Source organism: Erpetoichthys calabaricus, chromosome 7 (assembly GCF_900747795.2).
Source record: "Erpetoichthys calabaricus chromosome 7, fErpCal1.3, whole genome shotgun sequence".
In the NCBI taxonomy this organism is placed as follows: Eukaryota; Metazoa; Chordata; class Cladistia; order Polypteriformes; family Polypteridae; genus Erpetoichthys; species Erpetoichthys calabaricus.
In genome coordinates, this window is record NC_041400.2 from 165,645,436 (window position 1) to 165,663,619 (window position 18,184).

Genomic DNA, 18,184 nt, shown 5'->3' on the forward strand with positions numbered 1-18,184 from the left:
TAAGCTGCGAAAATTATATTTGTGTAATGAACTATTGTGCACTAAACACATTAAGAGTGCCAAATAATGTAACAACAAATGCAGGAAAATGTCAAAGTGAAAGTGTCCTTGCATAGTTCAGATAAAATGACTTCATCACTATTTATGTGTAAGTATGTAGCATTTTATCTACCCCCACCATCTGGTTTTAGCTTTTGGGACCACAAATACAGTATATTGCCCAGGTATGTTGGTGAACCTTTTATTAACTCAAAATCTAGTGGGAATTCAGGCTGAGATACAACTGAGATAAATGTTATAACCTAGACACCATACCATATTATTTAGATTATTGTATTGATTTGTTCATTCTGTATTTTTTGGAACATAATTATTATTATTGTATGCTCAGGTGGGGCTAGGGTCTTCTCATGATTTTGTATGATTTAAATCAAAAATACAGTATATCCATCCTGAATGGGTCATTGGCACACTGCTAGATAGCCCACTCAAGCACAGACCCTCTTTCGCAGAGGAAGTTTAGAGTCATCTGTTAACCTAAAGTGCATTTTGTTGGGATGTGCAAGGAAACTGGAGTACCAGCTCATAGAGACACAGGGTGGATGTGGAATCATAAATAAACATTAAAAAAGTTAAATATTGAAATGTGCAGAAGTGTGTATAATCAATATGATTTAATTTATAAACCCTCATACAGTAGGCAGGAGCCACTTTTGGATGGGGCACTAGTCCATTACAAGGCACATTCTCAAAATTCACTGACCAGTGCCGGGCCAGTTATTCTAACACATACAATCTTGGAGTCTGCATAGAAATCCAGAGTATCTGCAAAAAAACCATGAAGACAAAGCAAACATGAAATTTTTACACTGCCATTGACCAAGCTGTATCTTGAGTCTAGTTCTCTAAATGACAGCGAGACAGTAAATGTTGCACTATGTAATTTCTAATAACACAAAATTAATTGAGCCATTTAATTCAGTCAAAAGTGATGCATTCTTCAATAGCTATGAGAACATCCATATATTTTCAGAAATTATTAATCAATATCTTATATGTGTCTGGGGAATTTTTGCCCATTCTTCCTTATATTTCATTCTTCAGATGTCTCACATAAGATATAACATGAACAGTCCATGTTAAAATTGTTGCTACAACATTTCTGTTGGCTTGAGATTGGGACTTTGGGTTGACCATCCCCAAACATGTTTTTTTTTCTTTTAAAACAAGACAAGTACCTCCATAATAGCTGAAGAGTGATATTCGGCTTCTGTTCAACTCAAAGTGGTATTTTGCAGAAGGCAATGTATTTGGCAATGTAATTACTATAAAATTAGTACAAAATAATTTATCCACTACACCTGTATTACTTATATGCTGCTCTACAGAGTCTTCAGCAGACATTTTTTTTCACTTAAAAAAAAATCTCTTCTCCGGGAGATAAAAAGGTAAATTTGACATTTTTCAAGTCCAAATTATTTCTTTATAAACATAATATACACTGTATTAATTTGCCACTTAATATCGAGCTCAAAAGTGAACCATATCTTTTAAATTGCAAAAAAATAGCTAGCCCACTCTTTCATTCTATAATGGAGCTTACATGTACCAGGGTCCCACTATGAAAAAAGCCTTAAAACTTACCAAATATATTCCATAATTGTGATGAAATAACTTTGACTTGAAAATACCAAACTTATCCTTTAACAATGCTCCAGTTTGAAAGTGGAAAACAAATGGGCAAACACAAAGTTCAAAGATAACAATAGAATAACCTTTGCTGTACAGACATTGAACTTCTGTCAAGTCTTTCAGGTGGTTGAACTTCTCCACTTTCCCAGTCATCAAAATTCTGCATTGAAAGGCTCTAACTTTTATCTTCATTTTCTCTCTCACATTTAGTTTTCATCCGTCCATTCTTTTCACCAGTAGCATATTTACAAATCACTTCTGGAGTCCACACTCAAAGATGTAATAGCGCTAAGGTGGCCTTATACCTTGACTTTAGGCCATTTTTTAGACAATCCTTGAAATCCCTTCCAGGAGTCTGTCTCTCCAGTGCTCTCTCTAGGGTATCTAAAGCATTTTTGAACTCCTGTACCCTCAGTGCTTAACTTAGGGGTGGAGTCTCAAAAGCAGCTCACCAACTGTCATTCTTCAGCAAATTTATATGGTACAGTATCACTTTCAGGCCTCCGCCTCAGCATAAAAAATGTCAGCAGGTGTAGCGCCTTCCTGCTGTTCAATATACAAAAATGCTGTTTCGATGGTATGTATGAGAAACCTTGTGTGAATTTTCTGTGCAGTCCTCATTGTATAGACACACATATCCTAATTGGAATAAAAAGTAGAGTGTGCGTACAAAGTCACCGCTTGTAACACACTGGCAATAGCTATGGGTGCAGTTGGGGAGAGGTGAGTGAGTCATGCCCATATTCCCAGAGTCACCAGCTCCTCCACCTCTCCAACAGTACAAGTTAAAAGTATAGTATTTATGCACTTGGTGCAATATTCACAACAAAGCTTTAATGAATTATAGGAAAAGTAATGAACTGTATGACACAGGTTTTCCTCACATAATACAGACCCTCTATTAATCGGGGTGTGGAAAATCAGGTACTGCAGTATATACTGTATTTTTAATAGACATTTACCAATCTATACATTTCCAAACCGCTTATTTCAATTCAGATTTGTGGAACTGGGGCCTTTTCCAGCAGCATCTGGTGCAAGGCAATAGTTTATCCAGAGTATAATGATAAATTATACAGGAAATCCACAACCTTAATGAAATACTGTACTGTATATGCAGTTCACCTCAATAGTGGAAAAAGGGCTGATTATAGTATGCAATGCAAATGCATTGAATGGTGTACAGAGTTTCGTCTGCTGTGATTTAAAGATTAGTATAATGGATGGTTAACACTTGAGTTTAGGTACTGCAAAAATGCATCTATTACTCATTTACTCCTATGTAACAGAACCTTAATAAAGGCTTCTTTTGGTCATCATAACATTTATAAAACATCAGTAGATTAGTTATTCATCTCTGTGCAGTGAAGTATATTGGCATGATGGTAAAATTGCTTGTTAATATGAAGGATCCACAGATCTTATACTAAATATGTAATATCAAAAGAAATGTGTTTCAGTTAAGCCACCCCAGACCACTCCAAAGTGAAGTCTTCTTAGTGCACCAAAATGTAGTGATGAATAAACACTTTACTGATGCTTTGTAAGTGTTATGAAGACTCAAACAAGTGTTTCTTAAGGCCTTGTTACCTAAGAGTAAATGATTAATTTTTATGGTACCTAAACTAAAGTGTTACCTAATGGATTACAGAAACAGGAAATTACTTTCACTGTTTGGTTACAAATGATGCTACTATTAAGATCAAAACATTAATGCATGATATATGAAATTTGGTTTAATTCAGTGTGGTGTATAGAGTAAAATCTTTCACCAGTAAGGAATTTATCCCTGCTCTGTAGATGGAGTATTCAACCACAGTGGGAGATCCCTTCTGCAGGCTCTTTCTTTGTCTAAATCAGTGTCTCTCCTTCACCCTGGTAGTAAGTAAATTACAACTTGTTGGACACTGTCTTTGGCAGTCTCTAAAGGCATGGACTTTGGATAACTTGGTGTAAGGAGAAACGTTCCTTTGGTCATGTAACCAGTGTTGCTTGCTTTGATGTTAAAAGGTCACTAATGCAAAATGTCATATTTCTGTTGTGGCATCTCTGTTGCAGTGGGAAAGGATAAACGTTTCTGTGTTCTAGACAGAAGGTGGAAAATGCATGACAAAACAGAAGCTGACCAAAGAGATTTTATTTTAAATTTAATAGTTAAAAATAATATATGTTACCTATAGAAAAAATAAGGTCATGCATGTTGCACCTAAAGTCTCTTGTTAACAGAACATGGCTTTTGAGGTGGAGAGGGTTTTTAAGAGGGAATTTGTGTCGCAATATACCTTTTAAAGGTCTTCTTTCAGTGTGCATTTATGTCTTTCTTTCTTGTTATGCTGAGCATTAAAATTTAAATTTATGGAAAATGGCTATACTTTTCCTAAATATTTCTTGACAACATAATTTACTTCAACTCTGTGATCTTATTTTTTTCAAAATGTGACAATGAAATCACAGTTATATTTAAACATTGCAGAGTCACATAACACCAACGTTTTTAGTTAATTTTATAATACTTAATTTTTCCTGGGTGATTTAGCTTTTTTCTTGAATAAAAATAAGCATGTATAGGACATAGATTTTGCATTTTTATTTGTCTTTTGTTTTTGAGGTTGTCAAGAATTGTTAAAGGTTAAGAATAGCTGTTGCGTGATAACATAAAAGTGTTCTTTGCTTTCTAAATGTGTTTCTCTCCATAAGGTTTCTTGTTTTCCAATATGTAACTGTGCAATATGTTAATTTCAGAGCACCGTACTTACAGTTTACCAGAACACCCAAAAGAAAAAAGGTAATAATATTTTTTTATCACATTTTTACATAGTACACTTTTTAGTTACACCATTCGTAAGAATTGTTTTTAACAAATGTATATTTTTTCAATCAAAACTGAAAAGTGTCACGGTCAGGTTGACTATTTTTGAGACTAAAGCCCATATTTATTATGCTTCTTGAAGTAGGAAAACAATCTGAAATGATTGAAAAATCTCATAGTGATGGAAATTTGGCTGTCCTCTTAGGAGTAGGAGTAAAAGAATTTTATCTATTTTTCTAAGTTAGTAAAGTACTTCTAACTTCACCAGAATTTAGGAGAGCCTGTAAATTACCCTAACTCGCTAGTAGTAGCGGATAGAATATGACATTCAATCAGAAATTGGAAAATCTATTTGTAACGTAATATTTTTGGGCATTACATGATCCATCTACATGGAGACTCCATGCACCGTTAGCCAGAACTGAAATGTTTGTAACGTTATGCTTTTTGGCCAATTGGAAAATGCAGCTTTGCAATAGCGATGAGTTGTGTATGTTACAGCCAAGTATTTCTTGAATTTTGCATCACTTTGACTGCCCTTTAAACATGTGAGGTAATACACAGATTCTTACTTTTCTCCACCACTCCACATAATGTAATGTAAAGCTGCGTTCATGCAAATCAACACATACATAAAGGCTATTGCTCCAAGTTTAGATGAACATGTGTATGTAAATAGTCAGCATTATTACCCTGAGGATTAGCTGGTCTGGATGGGAGATTGACAGCAAAACATCACACAGGTATGCTAAGCTCTGCATTCCATGAACCCTTGGAACATTTGCTTTACACCTTACTTTCCTGGATGTTTCAAAAATGCAGGCGGAAACTCCTGGAGCATTAGATAAACAGATCCTCACAGGAGATGAGGCATGGTATGCGACTCAGAAAGACGATCAGAAACAGTTGAAGAATGGATGCAAACAACCATGGCTACTTTCGGTAACTGTTACTTAGGTACAGGTATTTCCCACGGTCATAACAGTAGGAAGGTGATTATTTTGAAAATATGGCTGTGGATCATTCATTGTTAAATAAATATGCCCGTTATCAAGCCTAACTCTCATTTGGTATATGTGTTTCAGTTTGCCCATCTCAGTGTTTGTTTCAGTGTTATTCTTGATGTTGCAAAGTGGCAACAACACAGTGTCCTACATTGTTATGTATTCCTACTCCTTCTACTTTGAATATTATTATTGCCATCATCATTATTATTGTTATTATTACTTTTATCTTTGTGGTGAAGCCTCAGCGTTAGTATTTAAAACAAAAACTACAAAAACATATCATGAGTGTTAATTTGCCACAATGAAAGCCATAAAATTATGACATTATTCATCCTCAGACATGGCCTCCTACTCCTTTTTGGGGCTGTGAGTGGAACTAGGATGCTTCATAACTTCTTCTCGCGTCCTACTTTGAGGTTGGGCAAATTCTTATCCCAGTAAGACTCTTCATGCAATTCCTAGGAGCAACTCTAAGAGGCTTGATAAATACGAGCCTAAATATCTGAAGTTCATTCAGAGCATAAGTAATATTTGCAGACTGGCAACTTAGTTCCTTTTTTTAAAATATTGTGTAACAAAAAATCTATTTTGTAAGCAGATTGTAACTGAAATGAACACTTTCTTTTCTTAAATGCTTAATATGTAAAATTATGATAAAAATTGCATATTAAGTAGAGGTGTCCCTCAAATGCTACTTATTTTTCCTTTTATTTAGTTTGACAGAGGAAAGATAATAAACATAAAAACAAGTGTTTACATATTAAATATTATGCCATGGCCAAACTTAAGTTTTCAGATGTTTAAAGGAAGATGTCTGTATTGGTCAAAACTTCTAGAGCATCCCCATTTTTTCAGTTTTTATTGAAATTTATGCAGTTTAGTTTCTCATTTAATATTAAAGCATAGAATGAATAAACTATTGGATATTTAAAAAAATCATGGAATTTATTTTTTTAACAAAACTTAATCTACATTTTTGACACATCAAAGTAACCACTTTTTCCAGGTCTAACAGCCAAACACACTCACAATATTCTTTCTGCAGTGGAAATCAAATATTGTTTTTTTCCAACACTGTGCAAAATATGTTGCACTTGTAGGTTGCTTTACTTTTACTGTTCTGTTCAGCTCATCCCAAAACTTTCTCAGCTGGTTTTAAGTCTGGAGACTGTGCTGGTGATTTCATGATTTGAAGCTTTGTGTCATTATTTAGGTATATGATGAACCCCTTACCAAATAGGCATTGGCCACAGGGTATTGTATGGCATTGCAAAATGCTGTGCTGTGCAAATCACCCATGTTTGACAGTTGTTGTCACACACTGAGGCCAAGGATATACTTAATGCTACACGACACGTGTGCATGAGGACTCTGCTGCTGTCCAAGCAGTGTACTGTTTATACTTGGACACGTACTTTAAGTAAATATAGAGGATTCCTCCAGGTGGCAGTGTGAGAAATCATCATGGTGAGAAAATGTCTGGTTTCGCTGTTTTGTGACTTGAACGAAAAAAAAGATGTTGGAGATTCTTTACATTCTGATGCTGTTGTGAAGGTGCCAAAACAATGATGAAAGCAGCGACACAGAAGATGGTATGTGAGGTCTTTAAATGTATTGCTTTGTTACGATGGGGAACATGCACCATTTGTTCTGCCTTTGTGAGAAATGGATGATGAACAGAACCATAAATACATTTGCATCTCAGCATTTAAGTCTGACAATTTGCTTCACCGCAACAAACCATTCATCAAACATCGAAGCACGCATTTATCCTGTTGAAGTTGCATTGTGGCTTGCTATCACAAGTTGATAGTAAAAACGATGCTGATGTCACATAACAAACCTTAAACACAAATGTCACCCATAGTTTTGCTGGTACTGTAACTCGTGCATGTGTCACATTAATTTCTGATGATATGCTCAGAAGATGTGTCAAAAGAACGCTGGGAACACGTTGCAACCATGATGCATACACATAAACGTTCTGAGCGTGAAGTATAAACCATCTTTTCACTTACTCAGTGGTGTACAAAAACCCTAAAACCCTGTGAGATGAACCAAAGATTTCAAATTTTGATCCATTAAGTAGATTACCTTCTTTAGTAGTCAAGGGGCAGTGGTTCCTGACCCGAGCAAGCCTCTTTTTCTTACTTTTTAAACGCCACTCAACCTGTCAAACCTTTAACTAAAAGTCTTCTCTAAACACTTGAAAATGAGACTTGCTTTCCAATATTAAACTGTGTCTAAAACTGTTTTCTTGTGAGGCATCTATCACACAAGATTGTCAAAGACAGATAATAGAATTTTTGAAAAGTATTTGCAATATCTTGTCTCGTGTATCTTGAGCACCTTTTCTCTGTATTCGTGTGTGTGTGTGAACATCTCATTATTGGCGCCCCCTCTCTCGAGTTCTCGTAAAACCTGCTTCTCAGACTGTCATTATTTTTGAGGCACCTTTCTCACCTCCTGTCTGATTTCATACTTTCTGTCTTTTAAGGTGACTCTTCCAGCAGGCCTCTTATGCTTTTACGAATATGTCTTCAACAGTGTTCCTTTTCTCGCGCACATTCCCATAAACCTTACTTCTCAGATTATTATCAAGGTTTTATACTGTACGTCTTTGAAACTGAGTTTCTCAGTGTGTCTCCTATGCCTTTACTCCTCCTCATGCATATCACACTCGCACTTTCTCTTTTGTTGAGTTACCATATGTATATAGTGAATGCTGACATGGATGGACCGTTGTTCGGACTGTGTGATGCCTTTCCCAGCTGAGAGGCCATAATAGATTTGCAACACAGTGGGAGAAGCAGGGATGGCTAGCTGTTCATACCACAGTTGGAGCATTCGGGCTTAAATGGATGAACTGGGACAATTTAACTCCCAACATCAGAGGTGGCACTGCTTCTTTTGTCCAGTCCCAATATGAACACCTGCAGGGTATCATGGGACCTGCAGTCTCAAAAGGCAGCCCTGATGGCGTCCCTGGGTGTTGCCAGAGGTGCTATAGTAAGAAATGTTCCCTTTTTATGAGAAGATTCCACCTAACCCAGAAGTGCTTCCTATGCCCTGGCACTGTAAATACTCCTGGTTTTGGCATGAAAGAAGCAATTTCTACTGCATCAGGGAGTTGGAGTCGGGAGGAAGGGGATAAAGAATGCCTGGAAGAGAGTGGAGAAAGTTAATTATTTGAATTGTGCTTGTGACTATTTGTGTTTTGGAGGAAAAACCTGAAAAGGTACTTTTGTATAATAGAAATATGTTATTTGAACCCTTGACTGTGTCTATACACTCGTGCCTGGAGTCTGAGGTGCCCCTTTTTGGCCATTTTATATATATATATATATATATATATATATATATATATATATATATATATATATATATATATATATGTATGCATATATTTTATGTATTGTAATCCCTGTTATTTAATAAGCCTTTGGTAAACTAAACTCTTTTTTTAACCTCTGGCACTTTACTGCTTACCTTTGTGCCATCATAGGTTATTCATCGGACTTGAACTGTAAAAATGGGGGTGTTCTAAAACCTGACTGGTAGTGTGTGTGTATGTATATATATAAAACAAAGATATAATATTTTGTATGTAATATTAATTGAGTCATTGCTCAGCATAACATCAGGCGTGTTGCATGTCTACTGAAAAGCATAACATACAGCATATATTTTGAAAGTTTTATGATGAGCAACTGTCATTAGCAGGTGTGTGTACTTTATATACAAGAAACTGTGATAGGCGTTTCTTCAGCAAACAGTGTTACACACCTGTTTCAGACTTACTGTTTGAAGGTCTTGTCTGCGTCTATAAATTACTTGTTATCATTTGTGCTTCTTATCAAGAGGCTTAGCTCCTTTTTGTTCTTGTCAGCTTAACTTGGGTCTTTCTTGAATAACTCAGTCTTTGTATAGGTTATGTGATTTTGATTTCCTGCAGTATATTGTTTTATTATTGCTGCAAAGTTTTGCAGAGTACAAGCAAGTTGTTTTAGGAATATTAGTGAGTGATCTAAGCCAAGATATTAGTAGCTTAATAGTAATTGATAATTCTTTTCAAAAAGTTTTTTTTGTGTTTTTTTTTCATTTAAAAGATGACTAATATTTAGTGTTAAGCACATTTACATATGAAAAGCATTTTATTATATATTGTATTATTATATTATATATAGGTATTATATCATAAGTAACAAATCCACTTTCAATTTTGGCATGCATATAAGCATATGTAATTTTTAATGGTAGTAAGCAATACATAATTTTTAACGGTAAAGATTTATTTACTGTATTACAGTAAATTGGGAAAATTCTTTACTTTTTGTATGTCTCCAAAATATAGATTTTTAAACCTAAAGAAAAATCCACTCATCCTTCCAGCATTGATTGAATCCAGTCATTTTTTAACCTGTTGAATTAATTTAAGAGTTAAATTAGTTACACTAGTTTATTGTATATCATATTCAGTTTTAAGTTTTCAGTTAACTTAACACACAATTCTTTGGGACATGGAAGGATAATCAGAGTATTATTTTGGAAGACCGACTGGATTACATTGACAATGTTCAGATTACTCAACAAATAAGAAACATTTTGGAATTTAAAGTCTCCTGAAAATATGATTCCCCAGCACTAACCACTGCACCACTATGTTACCTTGGTAAAAACTCTTACAGATATATGTGATCCCATTTATCTTCAGCTCAAGTCACATCATTCACCTTACACATTCAAGAGTTCTTAGCTGATGGTTCTCATAGTCCTGGCTAAGAAAAACGTAGAGAAGAAGGTATGACAGAGGAAATTAATTTGGTATTGATAAGCTGAGTACTAGCCCACAGAAACGCTGTGTATGTGTGTTTGGCCAGTAGAATTTAGTGTAAGTGATGTACTTTCAAGCCTGTCTTGTTTTATATATATATTGTGAAGCCCGACACAGACAGGCAGGACACTGGTTTGGCACCCAGCACATGGTTTATTTACAGTTCTGTACACACAGTAAACCAGCACCAAGACACAACACAGTCCCTTCTCTGCTGCCAGTCCATCCGCCTCCACTCCTCCTCAGGCTTTGTCCTCTTCCTCCTAACTCTGGCCTAAGAATGGTGGGGACTGGCACCTATTTAAAGGGCACCCGTAAGGACTCCAGATGCCCAACGAGCCTCTTCCGGCCGCACATCCAGGTGTGGCAGAAGTGCAGCCAAATAGAGGGTTGAGCTTCTATGCTCATGACCCATGACCCAGCTACAAGCCAAGGGGGCTGCCCTCTGTTGGTCCGGGGGAGAAACATTCTTAAAAATAAACTCTTCCCTGGTCCTTCCATGCTCTGGGGGTAGCAGCCGGGTAAGGACTCCGGCTGTCCTCCACAATATATATGTGTGTGTGTGTGTGTGTGTGTGTGTGTGTGTGTGTGTGTGTGTGTGTGTGCGTGTGTGCGTGCGGGTGTGTGTGTGTAAATAGGTTGCTGGATGTTGATATTGAAAGTAGCTTTTGGTATCTAAAATACCTAAATAAATAATAATCCATATACCCCTTTTTCAAACATGCCAGTTCTATTATGTGGGAAGCCAGATCCAGTCTCAGCAGCATCAGGTGGGTTCAAGTCCTAGTTGTGTTTCCAGTCCATCACAAGGCAGACACAGTCTGGGCTAATTCAATTTGCCAGTCAACCTAACATCACATCATTGAGATGCAGGAGGAAGCTGGAGTACATGGAGTAAACTGACCTATTCAAGGGAGGGCATGTAAAGATGCAATTTTAACCTAGGAAGCTGGAAAGTGCTAAAGGACAAGATCACTTGTCACTGACTTGGACACAAACTTGTCACTGACTTCGACACAAACTAACAATTATGACAGTTATTTTAATTTAATAAAATAATAATAATTCTTTGCATTTATATAGCGCTTTTCTCACTACTCAAACTACTCAAATAAATATATTAATCTATCTATCTATCTATCTATCTATCTATCTATCTATCTATCTATCTATCTATCTATCTATCTATCTATCTATCTATCTATCTATCTATCTATCTATCTATCTATCTGTAAAGAGCAGATATTAAAGCTTCAGATGCATAAAGAATACCTCAATGTAGACATTTTGTTTGCTTAAAATTGTTAATGAGGTGCTTTATTTTCCATTATTAAAATTGCAATAGGAATCAAACAAAGTATGTTAAAAACTGTTAAAATATGTTTTAAGTTATTTCACTTTAAAGGTTTTTTCTAGCTGGTTCTTGCAAAAAGGTGTTTAATCTTAAAACAGATAAACATATTATTTGTAGAATATGAAAATGGATAAAACATACTTTTTATTAAAATATTTGTAGTCACATCAAAAATCATGGTACTAAGCCTATTTAAAATGTTTTGCCTTGACCCAGTCTTGTTTTTGGCAATCAAATATTAGCAAATGTGTTGTTTTCTGTAGGGAATTAAATTACCGTAAGCGAACGCAGTCAGCCGAGGAGGAATGCAGGCCTGAGCTAACAGAGTCTCTGCGCCACCTCACTCTTTTGGAATTCCTCAAGGAGTACGTAGGCATCTTCTTTGGTGAAAGCAGGCATGTCTAGAAATAGCAAGCGTTGAGCCATTAACTTCATTAATGCACTTGATTGGTTATTTATTTTTGTAGTTTAGCTAAACATTCCTGTTGCGACACTGCATCTAAAAAGGCTGCTGTTGCCTGTTATTGTGAGAAGACCCCTGTTGTTTCCAGTTTGACCAAACCATGCAGTGCTTCATACTGCATGCTTTTTTGTCTTGATTAGGATTTATGCTAAGAAATTAATTTGATAATAAATGCTTCATTTTTCAAATACTTTAAAGTGCTGATTTGAAAATTATGTCATGCAAGAAAACAAAACCAAAAAAAAAAAACTTCTGGATATAGAGTAAAATGTTTTTAAATTCCTAATCTGATAGATTTTGATTTCTCAATAACTTTTTTGTTGTTATTCATTCATTTTTTTATATGAATGGACTTTTGAGGTCTACACCATAATGGTATTTATTAATTTTCTTCTAAGCGAACCAGCCCAAAGTTATCATACTTTTAAATGATAAATAAAATAATTTGTAAAATGCAGAATTAGAATACCAAAGGTAATCAATATGAATAAGTATTCTCAAATTATTCTCAATTCTAAAAATAACATCTATTGAATTGAACTGTAAAAGGCATTAATTACGAAGAGCAAATGAAAGCTTATATTTAAAGTATATTTGTATCAAATTTAAAAGGCTATTCCATTACCACCATTTTTAGGGTCTCATTTGGCTAAACACAGGGGTTTACGTGCTAATGCTGCTGTCACGTAATGCATTTTGATGAGCACTGCACTTAAGGTGTCTGCCTCACTGCTGTTACACATTGACTTCAAAAGTTCCACGCTAGCACATCACTACAATTCTATATATGCCAGTATTAAAATGTTTCACTTGGAAAGTTTAAAGCTGTACAAAAATCTGTATGTTCACTAAAGTACATTTCCAGCAGAATAAATGGTAATATTCAGCTGAGAATGCATTATTCATGTGCTTTTGATTCTGCCTTCAAACAATAAACATTAACTTTTATCGCCCCATAACCCCCCCCCCCCCCCCCAAGTCTTTTACTTATCGTCAGTTATTTATTTTTTAGCCTGCTGAATGAATGTACAGAAAAAGTAACTTAATGCACATCTGTACTTGCCAAATTTAGATTTTTATGCTAGAAGTTGCACTTTTATAATTTATTTATTGTAGAATTGAAGAAGAAGAGTGGGATAAGTATATCATCCCATCAAAGACAGAATCTGAGAAGTACAAAGTGAGCCGCACCTTCAGCTTCTTGAAAAACAGGATGTCAGGCAAAAGGGATAAGAAGGTAAATGCTTGCCAAAATATGACTGTCAGATTCTGCTGAACTTTAAATGAGAATCTTTATGGAAAATTGTGCTTGACAAAGAAAAAGATGCAAACAGATGCAAAAATACTGGTTTAACTGTTTGTCTGAAAGAACAATTACCTTACATTTAGTAATCATTAACCACCACCAGCAGCAGTGCAAACAAGGTAACAAATGAGAGTAAAATTTTATTGTCTACTGCTTATCCAGTGAGTAAACTGACCATGATAAAATAAGCACAAAACATCAGCATGTGTCCCACAGTTAATATTTTCCAGTTTAGCTGTAGTGTTTGCATGTCTGTTGTGTTCTTGAAAAAAAATGTAGTTTTTTAAAATTTTACTGTGGTTCTGAAAAATATGATGAGATGAGAAAAGACTTTATAATAGTTATTTTTTCTATATAAGGGAAAGAATAAGGAAAAAGATGGAAAGGACAAATTAATCCATGGCCACCAGTTTGTAAGTGGCTCATTTTCTGGACCTACTCTCTGCTTGGTGTGTGACAAAACCATTGTTGGGAAAGAGCTTTTTCAGTGTTCTAGTAGGTATTTATTTCTTTTCTTCTTGTATTAAAAAGGCCTGATCAGTATTTAATTTTAAAAATGTAGTTTTAAGTTTCTAGTTCATAGTTTTAAGTAAAAAATGTAACACATTTACAATAACAAACAATTATAAAATAATGATTGTTTTTCTTTTGTGTTTCCTTTTTTTTGAGACTGCACGATTAATATCCACAAACACTGCAAAGAAAGTGTTGCACCATGTATTAGGGTAAGTGTATAGGCCTTACTTAAATTATGATCCTAAACAAAAGAATGCATCAAACATGTAGTATTATTATTATTGTTAATTTTAAAATGTTTTCAAATTACTGTACTTCTGTTAAGTGATCATTAGTATTTCTCTGTTATCTATATTTCTTTCATTCATTGAATATATTCCCTGTGGATAAATATGATATAAATATTATATATATATATATATATATATATATATATATATATATATATATATATATATATATATATATATATATATTCACGGCATTCGTAGTCTGAATCACAACTGAATCATACTGCACTCCCTCTCGGGAATCGAACCTCGGACGTCAGCGCTAGAGGCGAAGCCCCTAACGTTGCGCCACGGCGTGTGGTTTGTTTATTTGACAGCATGTAGATCGGGATAATTACATTCACGGCATTCGTAGTCTGAATCACAATCTGATTGTATGGGTGGTTACCTACCAGGTAACGCTTGTGGTTGGTCAGCAAGTCGGCTAACATCCGCCACGATGCCCTCAGTTGTGAGGAGCAGATCATAGAATGGTTGAAATAGTTTACTGTCAAATAATGCAAAGAGTACGTGACACGTGTTTCGCCCTAATTCTGGGCTCATCAGGCGTACACACTCTACTGCACTCCCCTCTCGGGAATCGAACCTCGGACGTCAGCGCTAGAGGCGAAGCCCCTAACCTTGCGCCACGGCATACTCTTTGCATTATTTGACAGTTGACATATTACTTGCTTAGTGAAAACTATATGAAAATGACACAATGTATCTGAGCAAATGGAGAAGATATGTTCAAATTTGTGGCAGGATGCCAAAGCTATTCCTGGAAGCATTTGGTCATTGGCAGGAACCAACCCAGAATGGAATCCCTGCCTATCTTATGCATACAGCATACCCACACATTCATACAAGGATAATTTAGATTAGGCCTTTTGGAAATGGGAGAAAAGTAAGGTAGCTGTAGAAAACCCACAGAGACATAAGGAGAAGTTTAGAATAGGTAGTGAACAGACACAGATTAAGAGCCCAAAAGTCTTCAGCTTTGACACTGTAACACTAACCACTGAGTTGCCATGCCATCTCTTAAATTTCTGAATCTTAATTCAGATTTGTTTTTAGGAAATAATCACTCATTTCACGTTGTCTTTATGATAGGAACAAGTTGATCCCAGGAGGTATAATATTCTCTTCTCTTGATAAGAGAAATTGCTAGTTTTATGGAACATCTAACATACTTTTTAATTGTACCTTTATAGACAAAGCTAATGAACTTTTTATTTTGTTTCTGTTTTCCGTGAGCTATATGATTTGTCTGGTTTAGTGCATGAATAAAAGAAGCCAAAAACATATCACCTGTCAATTCTTAAATAAATGATGATGTTCATTAGACACCTTTAGATACTACTAGCAAAGTTGTGGGTGTTCGCATAAGCCAAGCATAGCAACAGTGCCAAAACATCATGAAAATTGTGCATTTCTACTGGAATATCCTCTTACTGTGAGTCTGGGTAAAATATAAACATTTGTAAGCACTTTCTGTTTCAGTAATCTATAACTTTTAAATTATATTATTTAAAATTCGATTGTGTATTAATTTGTTTTGTTTAGTAAATATTCTAAATACTACTATATTCACATTTCATTAAATTTGTTATTGTATTCTGATTAAACAGAGGCTGAGCACGTCAATCAAAAACAAGCCAGTGACCACTCCACAGTGTAAGTCTTGCTGTGTCATATTTGTCATTTAATGAAAGAATTTTTATTGTAAAATATTTTGTTTTGAAAATATCTATATGTGCTGGTGCTATATTTTATTTTAATGTATTGCCTTGTTAGAGTATTGAAAATATATTTAACATTGTCTTAGTTTACACTAGGTTCACTAAAATGGCACAATATAGCAATATACTTTGTTTTCTAAGTTAAAGTTATTTATGTGTTTTTAAAATGTTTGTGGAAGTGCCATGATTATGAAAAATGAATATAGCAGAATGTGTTGGCTATATAGTCTTCTTACCCATATTTACTGCTTTCAGTTGTATTTCCAGTTACTGTTGTTAGAAGGTTCTAGATTGCATTTCGGATTTTTGCTGTTATATTTTGTATTAGAAAAAGTGAAGTCTCATGTTAAATTAGCATTGAAGATGAATGGTTGAGTTAATCAAGTAATGTGATTGATCACTCACTGAGCAGCACAGATCCGGGAAGAGGAAGGATATGGTCAGCTTTGGAGGACACTGGCAGACCTACGGTGCATAATTGATGATAATTGGCAGACAAATTACTGTTGTAAAAAGAGCACTGGACCCATGTAGGTTAAAGACTGCTGTAGGCTGCTTGTCTGTCATTCATAGTTAACGAAATGTGAATTCTTAAAATTAGTTCTGTCTGTTAGGTACAGATCAACTTCATATTGATCCATCTGTCTACCTTAATAGGACAGCCAGCAAAAACACTCAAAATGTTAATTTCTTAATTTAACAGTAGAAAACTGTTTTTCTATGACCTGTTCAACAGATCAAATCTCATTGTAGTACAGAATAATGGGAGCAGCCACCCATTGCTTCAAAAGGAATGACACTGCTATCTTGGGCTGCATCAGGTGTGGGCAGGAGCAGGAGTATAGGGACCTAATCAATGACTTTGTTAAATGGTGCGACTCAAACCACCTACACCTGAACACCAGCAAAACCAAGGAGCTGGTGTGGATTTTAGGAGGCCCAGACCCCTCATGGACCCGGGATCATCAGAGGTGACTGTGTGCAGATGGTGCAAACAATAAATACTTGGGAGTGCAGCTGGATGATTAAATTAGACTGGACTGCCAATACTGATGCACTGTGTAAGAAAGGACAGAGCCGGTTTATACTTCCTTAGAAGGCTGGCATCCTTCAACATCTGAAATAAGATGCTGTAGATGTTCTATCAGACGTTTGTGGCGAGCGCCCTCTTCTACGCAGTGGTGTGCTGGGGAGGCAGCATTCAGAAGAAAGACGCCTCACGCCTGGACAAACTGGTGAGGAAGGCAGGCTCTATTGTTGGCATGGAGCTAGACAGTTTGACATCTTTGGCAGAGCGAAGGGCGCTCAGCAGGCTCCTATCAATTCTGGAAAATCCACTGCATCCACTAAACAGTGTCATCTCTAGACAGAAGAGCAGCTTCAGCGACAGACTGCTGTCACTGTCCTGCTTCACTGACAGACTAAGAAGATTGTTCCTCCCACATCTATCAAATCAGCCAAGCTACACTTCATTTTCCTTGAATTTAGTTTAGGTTTGACTTGATTGTATGTAATGTTACATGCTTTAAATAAATTTTAAAAAAACTTCATTTTCGTATGCTTCATTGTCTTCCTAACATTCACAATAAATCTATACCATTATATTTACTATATATATTTTTCCAAAAACATTTATTATATACAATTAATTTCATAATGTGATCAATCACATTTACAATTTTAGACAAATGGCTGTTACACCTGCTATTACTCACTGTCACTCTTAAAAAGTTCTCCATTGTAATTCAACATTTTCTTCTTTCATCAGTCTAGACCGTAGGTCAGATAGTGGTATAGCGGGTCCGACGCTCAGAAAAAGTGTCCGTTTAAATAAATAAATGGACGTGCTTATGCTGGGGAGTGGAGCATGTGCGAGCAATCTGCAGAGAAGATAGCTCATCTCCGGGTTGGTGTGAGGTGATCAGCAGTCCATGCGTTGCCATGTCGACATGTGCAGGTAGTTTGATTCCATCATTATCAGCCCAGAGCAATCACATCTGCAACTGCTTCCCAGCATATAAAAGGGGAGCACAAGAGAGAAACGGGAGGGAGAGAGAGAATGAACAGCAGACGAACCAGAAAACTATAGCGGGTGGAGAGACAGGTCAAGGCAGCCATTGTGGGGAAAGGCAGTGCAGTTGTTTGTGCCACATAGGAGCAAAGGTTTGGTGCTCTGCAGGCAGATCATGCAT

General features: G+C 35.9%; 1 protein-coding gene across 4 annotated transcripts in view; it reads left to right on the plus strand.

The window, feature by feature from the left end:
- Positions 1-18,184, plus strand: part of arhgef28a (Rho guanine nucleotide exchange factor (GEF) 28a) — a 281,479-nt gene that overhangs the window by 191,386 nt on the left and 71,909 nt on the right. For 2 of the 4 annotated variants that reach the window (XM_028805674.2, XM_051929496.1), the window contains 6 exons: positions 3,493-3,573; positions 4,435-4,477; positions 13,276-13,396; positions 13,825-13,960; positions 14,135-14,190; positions 15,882-15,927. In XM_028805674.2, the coding sequence (XP_028661507.2) occupies positions 3,493-3,573; positions 4,435-4,477; positions 13,276-13,396; positions 13,825-13,960; positions 14,135-14,190; positions 15,882-15,927 (483 nt within the window). The remainder of the gene's footprint in view (positions 1-3,492; positions 3,574-4,434; positions 4,478-13,275; positions 13,397-13,824; positions 13,961-14,134; positions 14,191-15,881; positions 15,928-18,184) is intronic. The other 2 variants (XM_028805675.2, XM_051929497.1) reach the window with 1 other exon arrangement.